Source organism: Macaca thibetana, chromosome X, assembly GCF_024542745.1.
Source record: "Macaca thibetana thibetana isolate TM-01 chromosome X, ASM2454274v1, whole genome shotgun sequence".
In the NCBI taxonomy this organism is placed as follows: domain Eukaryota; kingdom Metazoa; phylum Chordata; class Mammalia; order Primates; family Cercopithecidae; genus Macaca; species Macaca thibetana.
This window is the reverse complement of record NC_065598.1, coordinates 19,334,940-19,354,441: the sequence shown is the minus strand read 5'-3', so window position 1 is coordinate 19,354,441 and position 19,502 is coordinate 19,334,940. Positions and strand designations below refer to the sequence as shown.

General features: G+C 41.6%; 1 protein-coding gene across 13 annotated transcripts in view; it reads left to right on the top strand.

Moving 5' to 3' along the window:
- SH3KBP1 (SH3 domain containing kinase binding protein 1) overlaps positions 1-19,502 on the top strand; it is a 363,386-nt gene that overhangs the window by 176,135 nt on the left and 167,749 nt on the right. For 12 of the 13 annotated variants that reach the window (XM_050776630.1, XM_050776634.1, XM_050776625.1 and 9 more), the window contains 2 exons: positions 5,017-5,120; positions 17,158-17,287. In XM_050776630.1, the coding sequence (XP_050632587.1) occupies positions 5,017-5,120; positions 17,158-17,287 (234 nt within the window). Of the gene's footprint in view, positions 1-5,016; positions 5,121-17,157; positions 17,288-17,859; positions 17,917-19,502 lie in introns of all 13 variants that reach the window. The other variant, XM_050776639.1, reaches the window with a different exon arrangement.

The following is a 19,502-nucleotide window of genomic DNA, read 5'->3' as shown; positions in this document are numbered from 1 at the left end:
TTTTTTTTTTTAAATCATCTGTTATTTGTGGTACTGATTTGTTGCTGAGATTTAGATTTTCATAGGTATTATTCAAGAGATAGCTTTAAATGCAGGTCCCTGGCCCCAACCCCAAAGAATGAGTTCAGTAGTTCTGCCCTGCATTTTAACAGTCTGGTGCAGGTGGTCCCCAGGCCATATGTGTAGAAAATCCCAGAAGTAACCCTGGAAACTGGGAATTAGGGGTTTCTTTTGATTTTCCTCTTTTGCTTTTTATCAGTGGTTTCTCCCTTTCAATATGATTTCAGAATACTGCCACGTTCCCCAGGTATGTGGTAAGGATCTAGTTGATTAATTTGATGGATTATTTGAAAATATCAGATGATTTAAACCCTTGTAGCTTTACTCTTGTTCCATCATGGGGAATTGGGGATGTAAAAAAAGAGGTGGGGGGTGGGGGTGGAGGGTGGGAAGCTCTATAAGTGTTGAAGTTTTCAGTTGACCCAAAGACTTTTTTCATCCAATACATTATTTGTTATTAGTATATTTTCACAGACACTGAATGAATGGGCCTAGTAAATTTCACATGCTGTAAGATCCTAGGATGTAGCCTCTAAAATATAGATGTATGTGCTGTTTTGGGGACTGGGTCATGACACCATAGTCAGTTTCTGCTATTTCCTTTTCTGAGAAGGCAGTTGCATTGCCTCCCCATCTAACCAGCTTTATTTTATTAAATCTGGGGCCTGTAGGGACCAAGTGCCCAGCAGCTATAAGCAAAAGCTCCTGATTTGTGGTTTTTCGCTTCCTGGTTCCACCTTTCAAACAAATACCATGTTAGTGTAGCTAGTTCCTTCTGTGCTCTCAACACCCAGGACTGAGAATGCTTAAGAACAGTCAGATGTGGGAGGGAGATAGTGCTTCTGGAGCTGCATTGCCTGGTTTGAAATCCTCTGGTAAAATATGTGATCTCTATGTGCCTCCAAGGTCTTCTTGTCTGTAAAAAGGGGGTTAGCAATCTATCCCGGAGGTTCAGTGTGAGGATTAAATGGGGTAGCATATGTAAAGTGCTTAGCAGTCTATGGCACATAGCAGGTGCTCAATAAATGTTACTATTTTATTAAACAGTAAGTGGTCACAAATGAAAGGTGACCATGGGGTCTAGTGAGAGAGTTGAGGGTGTGCTGTCTCAGTTATCATTAGATCGGCTATTGTGATATCACAGTGCTTGTGATCAACTAGCCCTTATTTCACTTAATGCAGTTGTTCCCCCCTTATCCGTGGGGGCTACATTTCAAGACCCCTAGTGGATGCCTGAAACTGTGGTAGTGCCAAGCCCTATATATACTTTGTATTTACCTATACATACATATCTATGAGAAAGATTAATTTATAAATTAAGCACAGGAAGAGATTAACACCAATAAAAAAACACTAATAATAATGTACAACACTAACAATATACTATAATAAAAGTTATGGGAATGTGTTCTCTTTCTCTCAAAATATCTTATTGTACTGTACTTAGCCTTCTTATGATGGTGTGAGATGATAAAATGCCTACATGATGTAATCAAGCGAGGTGAATGATGTAGGTATTGTGACGTAGTGTTCGGCTACTATTGACCTTCTGATGATCTGTCAGAATGAGGATCATCTGCTTTGAGTGATCCTGGATCGTGGAGTCACAATGCTGTCTGTGGTTGGATGTAAGGAGCAAACAGTATCAGTGACTCAGGGGCAGGGAACATCTACAGCGTGGAGACACTGGACAAATGGATGACTCACATTCACAGACAGGATGCAGCAGGATGGCATGAGGTTTCATCACACTACTCAGAATGACATGCAATTGAAAAGTTATGAATTGTTTATTTCTGGAATATTCCACTTAATATTTTTGGACCTCAGGTGACCACAGGTAACTAAATTGCAGAACGTGGAACTGTTGATAAGGGGGGACTACTGTAAAAATTCCACGCCTAGTTCATTTGGACATGAAGGTGGTGGCTCAAACTAAGGGATTCCAAACCTCAGGCATAGGCAAGTCGTAAGTTTTTTTCCTTTAGTTTATGTGAGCTACTGAAATGAGGTGGCATTGTCCTCTCCTTACCTCTTTAAGGAAGGTCAAGACTCACTAGTAAACATCAGTGAAATTCCAGGAAGAGGGAAAAAATGACAAATGACTTTCTCAGACTTCCTTAAGTTTAAGATGGATGAATGCAACAGAAATACAATTTCTCCCAACTTCAAGCATCCCCCTTGAACTGGGTTGTAGGTCAGGTGGTACTGACAAACAAATTCAAATCCGTGACAAGCTATAGTTGAGGCCTCGAAAAGCAGCATTCCAGGAGTTTGGGGCTCTCTGTAATGAGAGATCCATGGCAGAGACCTAAGTGACGTGGTACAGTGTTGTAGGAAGCAGTTGAGTACAGATTGCAGAGAATTTGGCACAAAATGTGAATTGAATTAGTTTATCCAGCACTAGAGAGAGAACTATGAACTTAGGCTAAGGAAATGCTGCCACTTACTAGCTTGGTGACCTGGCGTAAGTCATTGAGTCCTGGATTCCTCATTTGCAAAATGATTGCCCATTCTGGCTTTTATTTTTTAACTCATGTGGTTGGCAGGAGGAGAGGATGATGGATATCGGAAGTGATTGTGAGCTATCCCAATGCGAGGGCGAATGACTGTGCTTGGCGTCAGGTCAGGTGATCTTTACCATCAGCCATCTCTGGGTCCCTCCCCTGTGCCCTCTGTAGGGCTTACTGTTGGCAGTGAGCTTTATAGGACTTTATGCCACCAAAAGAGTAACAGTCATGAGGCTCTTAAGAAGGATGGACTAGCCTGGCAGAGAGAAACTAGCGAAGACATCATTCTTCTGACACCAGGCAGGCCTTTATGGAAGTCCGATGCAGAGATTTGGTTTAAGAGCGGTCTGATTATTCTGTTTCAGGTCCTGCATCCATTGGGTTAGTCTTTTCTCTAAGAGTAGATCACTCTCCTTTGCCATTTGTGCAGTGTTGGATCAGATGCTACTTTTTACAGAGGGTTTTTTGAAGATATGAACTTACATACAACTGTAAGTTTTATGGCTTCAGCTAACACTAGATCTTCAGATGGTGTTATTTGAAGTCACTTTGGTCAGGACTTTGACTTCTGTGGTTGTGAGTGTTGGTTTTCAGACGTTTGTCATTTCACTTGTTTCATGTTCAGATTTGTGTCTGCAGAGTTTGCTTTTAACATAACATCTAGCAAATGAAAGCCCTTTAAAGATTGATAGTAGAACTTCATCTTAAGAAGTGTCTATGGGGCCAGGGGAGTTGCAGGGGTCAGGAATGGGGTACCAAGATTGCTTTGTAATCTAGACCTTCTTTGCTAGAATGAGAAATCCGTATCTTTTTTGGTACAGAGTACTTGATTTGCCTTCCATTGTGTGGGAAGCCATGGAATAGTGGTGGTGTTCTTTGCATCGGAATACCCATTCCTCCTGACTTTCCTCCTTGGAAAAGCAAGTTGGAGTGGGCCCTCTGTCCTAGGGAGACCCAAGCCCTCCTTGGGGTTGCACTACTTAGCCTGTTGACAGTGCCATCGGCACCTAGGAATTGGCCTGGAAGCGCTGTGTTTGTTCTTAAGACCCAGAGGCTTGTAATTTTGCACAAAAGGGTGGAGAATATTTGTGGAGTCACCAAAGATGTGATTAGACAACATACCGATTCTGAACTTCTGCCCTCTTCTCTCTATTCAACTCTGTTCTTGCTTAGTGAGGTACAGGTGAGAAAAATGGAACAGAGGGAACTAGGCCGCCGGCTTTTGAAATATATTGATCAGGGCACACATCCGATGTAGCACAGAGACCTTCCCCTTTGTATGATGTCATCCTGCATCGGGGCGTTAATGTGCCCTCTGATCACCTCTGCATGGACTTCCTTTCTCAGAGAAAAGATTAGAAAAGAAAAAGAATCCCTGTAGGCAGTGCCCAAAAATAATTTAAGCATTTCTAAATGTGTTTCTTTGAAGTCATTGATCCCTTTGGTTTTCTAGGCCATGCAGTGGCATGAAGGAATGGTGTGAGGCGGTCAGCCATGAACGACAAACTTCTGAGCAATGTTGGTCTCACTTCCTATCTCCCATCCGCCTCCCTGGCTTGGGCCTCCACTGTCTGTCTGTCTGTCTGTCTGTCTGTCTGTCTCACCCTTACCCCTATACATGTTCTTTCTCCACATAGTGCACATCTGTGGTGTGGATGTGCTGTGGAAAGTTGTGTCTGTACTTGAACCAGCTCTAAGCCAGGGTCTCCCAGATGGGCCACGCTGGGTGAGTGAGATGTTGTAACCTTGAGTGTCCTCTGGTCGAGTGAAGTGTGGCCCTGACTCTTATCTTGATTTGTCTGGCTTGGTTCTGTGTAAGCAGCCAGGGATCCTGTTAATGGATCCCCTGGGATAGAGGGAATAGGACAGAAGTGGATTTGTTGAATCCTGTGGGGCATTTGAAATGGTACCAAGAGCAGGCTGAAATCTAATCAGCCTTCACTTATCAGGCTTGAGTTCCCGTATGTTGAAAGGGTGATGATTAGTAAGAAAAAGGCCAGGATACTTTATCTTTCCTTTGCACATTTAGAAAAATGCCCTCTGCCTTGCTAGCATTAGAAGCAGACCATTCTTTTTTCTCTACCACATCACATCAGCTTCCATTAAAAATCAATAGCAGCAAATATAAAGCCCCATCCATGGAAAACCGTTTAAGGCAACACTGTGCTCCAGTGCTTCAGGGGTGGGGTATTTGCCTTCTGCACCAATGGATCGGTTTCTCATATCCATGCCTTTCTGACCCAGCAGCTTTTAAAAGACCAAGAAGCATTGCTCTGCTTTCTACTGCCTCTCTCTAAGAGACCAGGGCTGCCGTGCCTCTAGCCATGTCCCAGAGAGCTATTTGAGACAAGTCAGCTTAATTTGCCTGCATGCCTAGGAAGCCTCTCTTTAAAAATCTAATTTGGGGAGAAGAGCTGTCTCTAAATATTTTGCTTTTCCCATCCAGGCGAGCGACGGAGGCGCCGGTGCCAGGTGGCTTTCAGCTACCTGCCCCAGAATGATGATGAACTTGAGCTGAAAGTTGGTGACATCATAGAGGTGGTAGGAGAGGTAAGCAACCCGGCCGGGCAGTGCAGTGGCCTCGAATGGGCTGTCATAGTCACTGCTTACCCACCCATGAAAACGCCTTGCTGCAGACTCACAGGCTGTTTGGTCTTGAAATTAGGGATCCTCTAGTTGAGTCTCCTGTCTGAGAAAATGGCTTTCCCCAGAGGAATGCCCCCAAGCCAGCTGAGTTCAAACCTGGGGCCATTGGAAAGCATTGTCTCTGACACAGCTTACTAAATACCTCTGAATTTCCAACCCGGTGCCACCAAGTTTTCTCTTCTACTTGAATTGATCATAGACTCTGGGTATCCAGAGTGACCCAGATCCATCTTTAGAGCATGGATTTAGTATTTATTGTGGGGGACATTGTGGATTTAGAGGCCAAAAAAAAGGAGTGAAATTTCTTAGAAGACTGTAGTATGTAGCAGATGTGACAAAGTTCTTTAAGCGTTAGCCCATTTCCTCAGCCCACACAGTTTATTGTGTGTGATGAGGAAGGAGGATCAAGAGACCCTAGAAGAGGCAGGGTTGACGGCCAAGCCTGGTCCCTGTGATTGGAGACCCTCACTCTTCCTGCTGTACCACATTCTCTTGTTCTTGCTAGTGAAATGTCCCTCCAGATTCCCTTAGGCCCAAGGGATCCTGGGTTTTAGGCTTAGAACCTTATCATTCATTCTGATTCAACAGTTGTATCTATATGTAGAAACACAGTTTTCTAATTGCTTATTGTTTGCTGATGCCCTCTGACCTTACAGAAACCCACAATTCATAGAAAAGGAAGCTAGAAGTTGAGGAGGACCTTAAGGGAACTGTCATGGGGGTGGAAGTGGCAGGGGTGATGCTAGAAGCCAGATTTCCTAACTCGTACATAACCTAATGTGAGCCTGTGTCAGAGTTTTATTTAACTCATTAATGAAGGGATCTGTAAGATGGTAAGGCTGGCCTGAAGAGAATTGTGAAAGAACAAAGATAATGACTGAAAAAAAATATTTAAGATTGCTAAGTTACATGCATAACTACATAGTGCCCTACAGTGCAATAAAACTGTGACCTTTGAGGTTATCTTTTTTAGGGTACAAATCCTTTGCATTTCTGCTTGTCAAAATTTATTTTTGTTACTACCTGGCAGGAATCATTTGCAGTGCTCTCAGTTTTCACCAGTTAACATCCACAGTAACAGAGTTGTAAACTAGCCTCATAAATAGTAAATAGTGTGCCAAGCAGAGATACATGTCCCTCCAGAAGCAATTAATGGGGTCCCCAGTGTGGCACTGGGAGGGCATGCAGGAACCCCTTTTACCTACTTCCAAATTTTGGATAATTAACATGTCATTCATCCTTTTTTACCCCTGGTGGCAAGCAGGGCACATAGGAGACATTTATTGAAAGTTAAATGAGTGAAAAAAATGAATGGACAACAGAGAACATTTATTTCAGTGGTAGAATGACACATTTCTTAAGGCTGTAACCATGGAAAGAAATTCCAGAAGAAAAAATAAACAGATGTGACTAATAAGAAAAATGGTTAAGATTTTGGTATGAATTGAAGGTAGTCCAGCTAAAGAAAGACAATAAATAGGAAAACATTTGCAACAAATTATGACAAAAGTTATTATATATGTAGTATGTGAAAATATTAGGAAGCTCTTATAACAATGATAAATTATAGATAAATTTGCCATAAACACAGAACCCAGACGGAGAAAAATATCTTAACCACAAGAAAATGTTCTGCTTGGCTGTTAATTAAATAAATACAAATTAAGACAATAATGGGTTTTTACTTATGAAAATCCGAAGAAAATATTTAGTGGTAAGGCTGTTGGCAAGGCGTAGAAGAACTGGTGAATTTGTATGTCTGTGTTATCCTTATATGAAGCTATTTGGCAAGGTATGTCAAGAGCTATAGATATCTGAATAACACTTTTTGACTCAGTGATCTCGTTCCTGAGAATTTATCCACAGAAACTGATTGATGATAGAAGAAACATGTGAAACGTGTTAATTACAGCAGTATTTGTGATAATGAAAAATAATCAAGAAGGAAAATTAAGGTGTATTTTCCAGGTAGAACATTGTGAAGCCATTAAGATGGTAAACACAGGTTTTTAAATATGTATTTGTTATGATACTTTGCATTGTAATTATCTGTTATATTCTACTAAGCTGAGAGCTTTTCAATGGCAGGGACCTGATTTTTGTCTATTTTTATATTTGTGGTACCTGGAATAGTGCCTGAAACCTAATATGCACTTTAATTAATGCTTGCTGAATAAGTAAATGAATCAATGGAAATACAAAAATAGTTTTTTTGCAAATTGAACAAATCAGAACACAAAACTGCATACACTAGGATAAAACCATGTAAAATATATCTATATGCTTGTGATCAAATACTGAAAGGGAACAAGAATTGAAAATGCTTCTGTCATAGAAGATGACTTTTCTTTTAATGTTGTAATAATGCATTAAGAAAAACCACAAGTCAAGACCAGGAAAATGATTAATACATTTCTCAGAAATATTGCCCACTTTTGCCTGCCTATTGGCTGCAGAGAAACTGAATGTTGATTGCATAAAGGAGAGAGAGGAGCGCTGGCAGAGCTGTTACTGGATTTGCCTAGAGGCTGATAGGCCTTTGCCATCATCTACAATACCAGCCTCCTTTCTATTATTCACTGCCAGCTAAATCCTGCTCGTCATTCTGGACTTGCTTCAAGTAGGAAAAAGGAAAAAATAACCATATAGTCTATGATATTTACATAAAACAAAATGTGTAAAGGCTGGCCTTTTAATCCAAAGTTTTAAAATATCATCAAAAATTCCCCATTGTTCCAGTTTACTTGTTATATTGCAGAGACTGGGCCCTTGTCACTGTATAATATAAAATCTGTCCTTTTCTCTTGTAGTGAATGTTATATAAATGCTAATGATAGCTCTTCTCTAATTCCACTGATGATTAAAAATAAACAGAAAAAGGCAATAAACAAAAACCCCTAAATCACAGAGACAGATCAAGGCAAGAACATAATAGTTTTGCAATACTGTAGGATTAATCTATTAATAAAATATAACATGTATTGTATGTGTATAATATTTTTATTGATTAATAGATGGATTTCTCTAATTTTGCAAAGCTGTACACACACACACACATACACACACACACACACACACACACACACACACACACACACACTTTTTTTCTCTTTTTGCCCCGACAGATAAGCCTTAGGAGGATTTTGAATTTACGGACTAGTTTTTTTGAAAGAGTTGAATCAAGTAGGGAATCTTAAAGTCCTAAAACATCTGCCTTAATATCTAATTTTAGCTTAAAATATCAAAATGAATATTCATTCATAATTTATCAATACAATCTTATGACATAGGGCCAAGGCCACTTCCCTAAATATGGGTTTGCTGGTTTGAGTTCCATCTATCTCTGCATCCATGGTGCATCCTCGATGATTCCCACTGGGTTCTGTCTCAAGTTCTAGAGCCGCACCCCCCACCACTCACCCCTTACCTTCTTTAGTTGTCTCCTTCACACCAAATGTGGCAATGGTTTTTTTTAAAACCTTCAGATCATTACCTTTATCCTTCCTCACCACCAACTCTTTCTCTTCACACCTGCATATTTTTGTGCAATTTAACCAAATGTGTGCTACCAATAATGAGCAAGAGACTTAAGCAGGTTTAGGTAGAAACAACTTTGACCCTTGGTCGGGTGAACAGCTTGCTCATCTGGCAGGAGCGAGTCTACCAGCCCTGACTGCTCAGCCTGAGCCAGCCTCCAAAGCATGGTTTAGGGAAGGAAGGGAGTGCTCAGGGCAGTGTGGGGATAGTGGAGTTGGCAAAGCAAGGTGCCTGCCAAGAAAGCACCTGCCATGCTTCTAGCTCCTGGCTGGAGAGTGATGGTTGTGCTGTGAAAAGAAATCATCGTTGTGAACCCAAAGGAACCAGACTGCCAATTCAAAAGGAAAGTAGCAGGCTGTGAATTCCTGGATTGATATTTTTAAAGAAATCATTGTGAATACACACTGGGTCATTTTTATCCTGAATGGAGAAGACAAATAAATACAGGCAAAGTTCTAATTATAGGAAGAACAGAGATGGCATGTGAATGAGATTTATAGGAGAAATAGCATTTGAAGGCCCCTGGAATTTTTATGTGGGCTTTTTGGCCTATGATGTGTTTTTTTGTTGTTGTTATTTTGTTGTTGTTGTTGTTGTTGTTTTTGAAAAGTGTATAAGCCACTTTGTTTTTTTTGTTTTTTTTTTTTTTTTTTTGAGATGGAGTCTTGCTCTGTCACCCAGGCTGGAGTTCTGTGGCATGATCTCGGCTCACTGCAAGCTCCGCCTCCCGGGTTCACGCCATTCTCCTGCCTCAGCCTCCTGAGTAGCTGGGACTACAGGTGCCTGCCGCCACACCTGGCTGATTTTTTTTTTGTATCTTTTTTAATAGAGACGGGGTTTCACCATATTAGCCAGGATGGTCTTGATCTCCTGACCTTGTGATCCACCCGCCTCGGCCTCCCAAAGTGCTGGTATTACAGGTGTGAGCCACTGCACCTGGCCGAAGCCACTTTGTTTTTCTATGTTATCTAGAGCCTGGGAAAGGAGCCACTTTTCCTCTTGTGTTGGATTAGCTTGGTCTTAGCCAGTCTCTCAGTCATGGCTCAAGGGATGTTCAAAGATTCTTGTTTTTATGTGTTCTTTATGGTTACTTTTCCCAGTGGCCCCCAGTCAGGCTGGCTTAAAGCCTAACCTGGTTTTGTGGCTTGCAAAGATGATAACTTCCATTTTCGAAGTACTTCTGCATCTTCCTTCTTGTGCCCATAGAAGATTTGGTACACTTAGCTAGAGTTAAATAGGCCCTTGAACTTCATCAGAACTTTAAATCAGTCAGACAACTTTTGTGGGTGTGGATAGGCAGTCCATCCTCATGTCATTTTTTGCCCATGGGAAGTCAAGTTTATTCAAACGCTGATCAGTTAATAGGTGATCGAAGCATACCGAAGTTCTTACCTGTTAAGATATCGCCTTGCTTTAGAAGGGTTTGTATCTCTTTGCAAAAAAATAAAAATAAATAAATATAAAATATCTGCTTATTGGAATTTGATAATCCATAGAGCTTGGGCTGTTCTACAGTTACTTCTCCAAATAACTTTTACATGTTTACATGAACACCTCTGATTTCCTAATGTGCAGAGATGGTAAAACATTCATATTAAGGAGAAGGAAGCCGTGTTTAGAAGAGAAAGTTGATTAGATTTGAATCATCAGCATACAAAACAGGTCATATGACCCAGCCATCCCATTACTGGGTATATACCCAAAGGATTATAAATCATGCTGCTATAAAGACACATGCACACGTATGTTTATTGCAGCACTATTCACAATAGCAAAGACTTGGAATCAACCCAAATGTCCATCAGTGACAGACTGGATTAAGAAAATGTGGCACATATACACCATGGAATACTATGCAGCCATAAAAAAGGATGAGTTTGTGTCCTTTGTAGGGACATGAATGCAGCTGGAAACCATCATTCTTAGCAAACTATCACAAGAACAGAAAACCAAACACCGCATGTTCTCACTCATAGGTGGGAACTGAACAATGAGATCACTTGGACTCGGGAAGGGGAACATCACACACCGCGGCCTATCATGGGGAGGGGGGAGGGGGGAGGGATTGCATTGGGAGTTATACCTGATGTAAATGACAAGTTGATGGGTGCTGACGAGTTGATGGTTGCAGCACACCAACATGGCACAAGTATACATATGTAACAAACCTGCACGTTATGCACATGTACCCTAGAACTCAAAGTATAATAAAAAAAAAAAAACAGCCCACAATCATATAAAAGTAACATATTTGCAAGTTTAAAGGTATTTATAATAGATTTGCATAGCTGTGGGATTTATCAAATATTTCAGTGCTTACACTCTGAGAGAAACTGTGTTTACAGAGATTCAGAGATTGATTGAATAGAACCTGTCTCTTGAAACATGTTAAGTCTAGTGAGGGAGGGCAAGATATACACAGTTAAGGTAACTGTCCACCCAAGATGTTACCGAAGTGGCAAATGATGGCATTGATGAATGAGAGAGGAATATAAAAATAGGAGTAGTCACAGAAGGTGAAGAAGATGCTTTGTAGAATAGATGAGATTTCAACTGAATATGCAAATGGTGAGTGGTATTTTTGTTAGGTGCTGGAGGAAGGAGGACATGGTGTTAGTAGAGCCTTGCTCTGCAGTAGGGGAGGACCTGTGAACCTTTGGGACAGGTATAGGTTATAGAAAGCAGGTGCTGGTGGATGCAATGAAATGGGGTTGAGATCAAAGTTATAGCGCTGGCCACACTGAACTTTCAAAGGAGCACCTGTTTAAAGATTCCTAATCTAGGGATTTCCCAGGTGAATATATCCCCATAACCATTTTCTCACCTGGAAATAGTGATGGGAGAAAACTTGAGGATCTTGATTCATCAGAAAGGTTATCTTGCTGGCTTGTGTTACCATTTATTCATATTTTTTAATTGGAATGATAGAAAGACCTTAGCATTGGACTCACTTAGGAATTTGGGGACCTGTGGCTGTTTTTGAAGGACAAGATTATCAAGCACTGCTGAAGGAAGTTTCCAAAAGCTCTACCAGAAACCCTTTCCACTCTGATGAAAAATCATGGATGTTGCTCTGTCTTGTTGGGCAGTTGGCCTAAGTCTTAAATAGAAATTGTATATGTTTTCTTAAATGACTTCCCTTCCAGTTACTCTACAGATTTCTCTTTGAGGGCCCCCTCTCATGTAGAATAGCCTTGTTCTCAGAAAAGTGAGGGGAGGGAATGAAAATCAACTTCTCTATGTGAATGGAATGTTCTGGCCCAGCCAGAAAGAGGTAATCATACAATGAACTACACAGGAACTGGGGGAAAACATTGGTCCAGCCATTTAGGACCTAGATAATGGTTGTTTATATTTGACATAGCCAGCTTTCTCACATCCTCTGAAATTGAAAATAATGTAGGTGTTTATGCCTTCAGGAAATGCCCCCCTTAAAGATATGCTTTTTTTCACCAATTCTACTGATAGAAAAACATATTTACCAGAAACAGTTTGTATTTTCAATAATATTTAAAAAGTTAAAATTATGTCTCAGCACATTTATATGAAGTTCTAGAAGAAGTAAAATGAATCAAAGGTGATAGAAATCAGATTAATGATTGCTTGGAGGTGGATTGACTAGGAAGGGGCACAGGGAACTTTCTGGAGTGATGAAAATGCTCTGTATGTTAATAGAGGCGTTGGCTACAATGGGCATTTGTCAAAACTAATCAGCTTGTATTGTTAAGTTCTGTGCATTTATGTAAATTATACTTCAATTTTAAAAAAGCTTTAAAAGCTATCTTAACATTTTTCTAGTGTTTTAAAAATTCTCAAAACACCTTTCCCTGCCTTTCACAACTAAGAGAAAGAACAGTATTACAATTTTCATTCAGTTACTTCTGAAAAAAATTTGAGGAAAATTTTAGCAACATTAAGGTGTGGGCCTTTCCTTAGACTTTGATGTGTCACTTTTCTTTTATGGGAAGAATGGTAAAACAGCTCTTGAAGCAATGAAGCTGACTTCATTTGCCTGTGTGCATCCCCCTAACCCCAGGCTTCCCTCAAACCCACCCCTCCAGTGTGCTTCTGACTGGGGTTTGGGTATCAAAGTATTCATTGGATTAAAAAAAGCTATAGTCGTCCTTAGATGAATTTTTTTCTGTCTTGCTACTTGTGCCCTTCGGTAGACTGTAGACCTGGTAAAGCCTCTGTTCCCCTTCTTAGTCCAGTTGACAGGTAAAACTTCAGGGGTGATAAATAGGAACTGGTCTGAATAGCCAAGTACTCACAGGTAGCACGCTATCTTTTCAGTCACAGACTTCTTTAATGCCTTACAAATGGGGTGCAAGAAGGGGTGGGGATGGGAGTATTGAAGTTCACCCAGGTGTTTGCCCAATCTCTGACAGGGCTAAGATTTAAAAACTACTTCCTTGGACTCTGAACCCACTTAGATGCTGTTGATTGTAAAGACATGAAAATTTCAAGGCCCTCAGATAGAAACTGTTGAAGTGGTTTTATTCTGTCGTTCTCAAACACTACCAGGTGTAAGCTGCTCTGCTTCCAGCTCTGGGCCAAAGGTGAGATTCACTCTTGGGGCACAGTGAAATTGTATCTTAGTGCATTTATATGAAGTTCTAGAAGAGGCAAAACTAATCAGAGGGCTCCAGAGCTGGCTGGGTTGGTCATAGAGGGACACAGGTGGGATTTGTTCTCAGCCTAGAGCCAAGGCCTGCAGAGGACTGTTTATGAGTGGGGAAGGGAGAAGATGGGCATCTGCCCCCTTATATTATTGTCCTTTCTTTGGGGTGGAAGTTATAAGCCCTTGGTGTGGTATTCATGATCCCTACTTTCTTACAAAGAGATGCATTTCTTTCTTTTCTTAACTATAGAAATGCAAACATAAGTAAGCTTGATTTCTAAGAAGGGGCATGGGGTGTTCAGGCTCTGTAACTTCCTCTCTCTTGTTGGAAACTTCTCAAGGATGGAGTCTTTATCTGTTTTGTTCAGCAATGAATCTGTCTCCAGGTACTGGGGCAGTGCAAGATAGGTGCTCACTAAATATTGGTAGAATTGGTGGAATTGGGAGGACCACACAGACCTGGGTGTGGCAGTACCTAGTTAAGAACAGTGGCGAATATAGTTAGGATCTCTCAGTTCCTTTTGCTCCTCACAGGAAGGAAACCTTTTTCTGTGGGGGAAATCAGAGCTCTATAGGTCCCATGGAGGATTTTTCCCAATAATGTCCCTGCCATTCATTCGTTCATTCATTCATTCAATGTGTGAGGCACTGTGCTTTACTCTTAGAATGAGTGAATGAATGAATGAATGAATGAATGAAATCACATGGCAGTGTCCATGTCCTCATCTTTATGCAGGAAGTTGAACTAGAATATCTCTGAAGAGGGATAGTGTGAGGTATCATTTTTCTCCTGTCTCCAACCTCAGTCTCGAGACCAAAATAGCTGGCCTGGTTATAGAAGGAAATAGTACTGAACGACTCTCACTGGTACTGGGGCCACCCACACCATCCTCATGAAGGGCTCCAGCTCACAGAGAAATGAGCATCTTGCCCATGGTGCGCCTGTGATGGGAAGTGTGTGCCCAGGCGATGAGCAGTGGTTTTATTGTCTGCCCCTCCACTTACTGTGTGGCTAATGATAGACCTCTGCCATTTTCCCATAGGCCACTCCTCTCAGACTGTGCTTTTGACAGTGATACAGGCATCTGGGGGTGTGGTGAGGTGAAGATACATCTCTTTTCCCAGCAGACAGCCTGCTTTTCCTACACATCAGGATGGCTTCCCTCAGGGATCTTGGGCAGGAGCCACTTATTACTAGGAAAAGGAATGTTCCAGACATCTTCGAACTAAGTGGGTTGGAATTGGCCCAGCTACCCCGTGCTGTTGGGGATTATGCCAGGGACTGCTCATTTGTGGTTTGTGCCCTTGATTTTCCCCTCCTGCCCTGTGACTCCTGGGAGAGAGAGGGTCATTTTCTGGTTTCTTATTCAGTACCAGCACAAAGGACTCTGCTCAACAAATCCTGTGATGATTGATACTGAGACTCATGGTGAATCTTCCTAACCATCTAAGCCTATAAAAAGCTCCTTGAAAAAATAATATGTGTCAGTTGAATTGGCATAGAAACATGGAATGATTTCAGTGGAAATGCTGTGAAATGCCACGATTTGGTATCAAATAGTCGTTGGGACAGTTGTGCCTGGATGCCGTCATCTGGATTCTCTCCCGAAGATTTTGTGATCGTGCAAATGTAATTGCCACTCTGCGAGTCTGTATCACACAAGTTTCCTTATAAATGCTCTAAACATATCGTTCAGGTTATCTCCATTCCACAGGCTCCATCAGCAGCCCCCTTTCTCATACACACCTGTCCCCTAAGTATGGCTGCCATTTCTTCTTCTAAAAGCCTACCTTAATTTTGATTTCTTTTTTCTCAAAGCCTTCCTTTAGCACCACAGATCTCAGTGAGCTCAACTTTGTGTAACAAGTTTGATGTGTGCTAAGTCATGGTCTTTTCTCATCTATTTACCTTGCATTGCTAATGTTTAGTCACACCTTTCTATCTTGGTAGAGTATTCACCTCTTGAGGAAAACTAAGGACATGTCCTATACAGTTCTATGTCCTGCAGCCCCTAGTGAAGATTAGTAATGCATATATACCTCTAACGCAGATTGAGATGCTGTCCTAAAGATGACAACTGTGAAGTGTGTTAATTATTCCCATCATGCAGATGGGAATAAAACGGGGTTCATTTTGGTAGGACAAATTTGAATAAAGTCACACAACTGCTAAGTTTCAGGACAGACAAAATTTGAGCTGGACTTTTGACTCAAAGTTTCTTTTTCTTTTTTGTTTAAATTATTTTAACTTTTAAGTTGTATTTATTAATTTGGATTGGTAATACAGACGTTCCTCAACTTACAATGGGATTATGTCCCAATAAACCATCATAAGTTGAAAATATCATAAGTTGAAAATGTATTTAATACACCTGACCTACCAAACAGCGTAGCTTAGCCTAGCCTACCTTAAATGTGTTCACAACACTTCCATTAGCCTATAGTTGGGCAAAATCATTTGGCAACACAGCATACTGAAGAGTGTCGGTTGTTTACCCTCGTGATCACATGGCTTACTGGGAGCTGAGGTTTGCTGCCGCTGCCCAGCATTATAGAAGTATTGTACTACCTATTGCTAGTCTAGGAAAAGATCAAAATTCAAAATTTGAAGTATGGTTCCTACTGAATGCATATCACTTTTGCACCATCATAAAGTCAAAAATCCTAAGTCGACCTATTGTAAATTGGAGACTGTCTGTACGTGTACATGGTAAAACAATTCCAAAGGTTGTATTGTACCCCACCATACTGCTTATAACTTAATACTTGCTTGTTTTCAAACTGCCCTTATTTTCCTCTAAGAAGCCAGTTTGCTATTGTGACTTCTGCTATTCTACTAGTGGCTCTATTACAAAATGCAGGGACAATTTTTTTACCCTTCTGTCACCCATCCCTGCTAGTTGATCACTCAAGGCCAGCTCAGACCTCAAAGGGCCTCTAATCCAAATCTGCCTCATCCATTCTCACTGCTCCCCCGATTCAGCCTTCACTCCTTACTCAGATATCATAGTCTCGCTACCCTTCCTACCTCCCTACCTGCTTTCGGTTCATCTTAGGGTAAGCTAGAACCCTTCAGAAATGTACAGGAAGCTCTTATACTTTCTGATTGAGTTCTTAGCCTACAGGTAAATTTTTAACTGTATTTTTTAAGCTGGTTAGTTAGTTTGGTAGTCTGGGGAAGCCATTCTCAGTTTTTAGATAATGGTTTTAAATGCATAAAATAAAACACATAGGATTATAAAGGGAACAATTTATATTGAAATAGTTGTCAAATTATTTTAAAACCAAATTTTGATATAGTAATCTATAGGTATCCTTATTAATAGACTAAATAGCAAAGGTCTCCCAGTAGGTGTAATAACTATCACCATTTCAAAGCAGCAATGAGCACAAAAGATATTTTGAGATACCCATAGCATCTATGATGTGATATGAAAATATCTGTGGTTTGTTTGGTGATGAGTCACAGGTCCTTCTAATATTGATGTGTTACCTACCCTACATTCATAACCAAAGCAGATGCCAAATTTCAGTTAGAGGCCAATGAAAATGAAGTATTAATTTTGTCTGTTTGCATTTATGGACCCCAGGTAAACACCCCCTTCTTTAGCCTGAATCTCAAGGCTCTATGTGGTCTGTTTTCTTGTTCCCTGTTAACTTTAAAGCCATCTAGTCTCCCTGCGTGGGCTCTACATGCTATACCATACAGACGGGAGCAAAATTGGAAACCACCATGTCTAACCTGACCCTTGCATCTCTGCTCTTTTGTTTGTATCTCTGCAGGTAGAGGAAGGATGGTGGGAAGGTGTTCTCAACGGGAAGACTGGAATGTTTCCTTCCAACTTCATCAAGGAGCTGTCAGGGGAGTCGGATGAGCTTGGCATTTCCCAGGATGAGCAGCTATCAAAGTCAAGTAAGGAAGTCCACCCTACCAAGCAGGAGCGGGGGAGGGGGGGACTGGCAGGCTGTGCTCCAGCCTCCCTTCTGTTCTGTATCCTATGCCGAGAGGCTGTGGTAAATGCTCACGAGTATTTTTTTGGTTATACTACCTTAACCCACTGTGGTTTAGGAAGCTGATCACTATAAAGGTATGACCTATAGCCACACATTCTGTATGTCTCTGGATAGGTAACTGCCAGCCTTCATGCCTTGGTAATACTGTCTCATGGGTGGCCCATGTTGCTGTGCCTCCATATACTTCTAGAGTGTTGCTTACTGTAAGTTCATAATTATTTAAAAAATGAACCAAATGGGATTGTCAGTATTTCTCAGCATCCCTTGAGGGACTTGGAGAAATTGAAAAAAAAAAAAAAAAAAAAAAAAAATCAGTGATGGTGAGAAGTAAAGTGCTATGACAAGATGAGTGCATGCCAATCCCCTTAAAAGTAGGTCAAGACAACTGAGAGTCCAGGTCCCACCTTGGGTGGTGAGCATGTGTGTCCTTCTGCGATGGTGACAACGAACTTCAGGTCTTTCTTTCTCCAGGGCCTGAAGGTCTCCCTCCAGCTTCTCTGCTGCCCTTTCCAGCTCACGGAGCAAAAGGTCAGGACCGGGAAACTTTGTTCTCCCAGTCACTAACCCAACTGTGGGCGTCTGTGTATCTCTTGTGCCGTCTTGAGCCAAGGTCATGGGCATGAATGTTGTAGGAGGCTCAACTGTGCAGCACTACCTGGGGTTGCAGAATTTCCTTTCTGACAAGAGGAGGGCAGCTTAGTCCTGCCCAAATCATTCTTAAATGTCTTCCTTTTTCATTTGGAAAAACCTGACTTGAGTGGTGTTCTCGTGTTAGTTTGTGTCTCTTTTATTTAACCAGTAGTATGATTACATAAATGTCTGATTTGGAGGTAACGCCATTTCCAGAGAAGTGCTCAGGCGACTTCCTTCACTTGGTGTCTCAGCAGCAGCTCTGGATGATGTAGCCTGACATACCCAGAAACAGCAGTACTTGCTGGTTACCCAGTGGCTTCAGCAGTGCTCCTTCCCTCCACTGCCAAAGCCCGGGACTCTCCTACCCCTGAACCCCATTCCATCCTAGAGTCTATGGTAGGAAGGTTTGGAAGGGGTTGAGGGGCAAACAAGGTGTCTTGGAGCTCCTGTTGCCTTCTCTGGCTCAGGGCAGGAGGATTCTCTATTAACATGGCCCAGCTGATGAGTACTACTGGGAGGGGAGAAGGTGTCCTTGATCCCACATTAGTGGAAGGTACTATTGCTTTCAAAATCCATATTAGAATTCTACACCTCGGCCGGGCGCGGTGGCTCAAGCCTGTAATCCCAGCACTTTGGGAGGCCGAGACGGGCGGATCACGAGGTCAGGAGATCGAGACCATCCTGGGTAACACAGTGAAACCCCGTCTCTACTAAAAATACAAAAACTTAGCCGGGCGAGGTGGCAGGCGCCTGTAGTCCCAGCTACTCGGGAGGCTGAGGCAGGAGAATGGCGTGAACCCGGGAGGCGGAGCTTGCAGTGAGCTGAGATCCGGCCACTGCACTCCAGCCTGGGTGACAGAGCGAGACTCCGTCTCAAAAAAAAAAAAAAAAAAAAAAAAAAAAAAAAGAATTCTAGCTGCCCTGGTGTCTTCTTTTGTACTCTGGAATAACTATTGTACCTGGTAATTAGGTCCCATAATAACAGTACTCTATGTTAGGGACATTGTGGATTAAATGGGATTTTTTGGAGGGAGGACCAAATTGGGTCATTATAACATTATTTCCATGAATAAATTCATTACAAGTTCCAATAGCAATAATATGCATAAACCACCTTGCTCCATAGCAGACCCATACTAAATGGTTGCTCTCATTGTTAGTCAAGATAACTGTTGAGACATAACCAGTTAGTATCAGTTGCTTGGAGGCTGCTTGCATACTGATTGATAGTATGTTGGCTGAAGCATTGTGACTGCATTTGGAAATTACTTCGGAGTTCCTCTACTGATGCAGAGGAGGAGATCTGGGGAAGTATTAGACAACCTCTTAGGAAAAGTCTTGACATCTTGGTGTCCTGCCATCTTAGCTATGCTCTCAGAGCTGGAAGATCAGGGGAGTAATGCCTCTTGTATCTTTAGAACTATTGAAACAAATTGACTTCTCTCATTCCAAGTCAGTAATATGGACAGCTCACCTTGGCT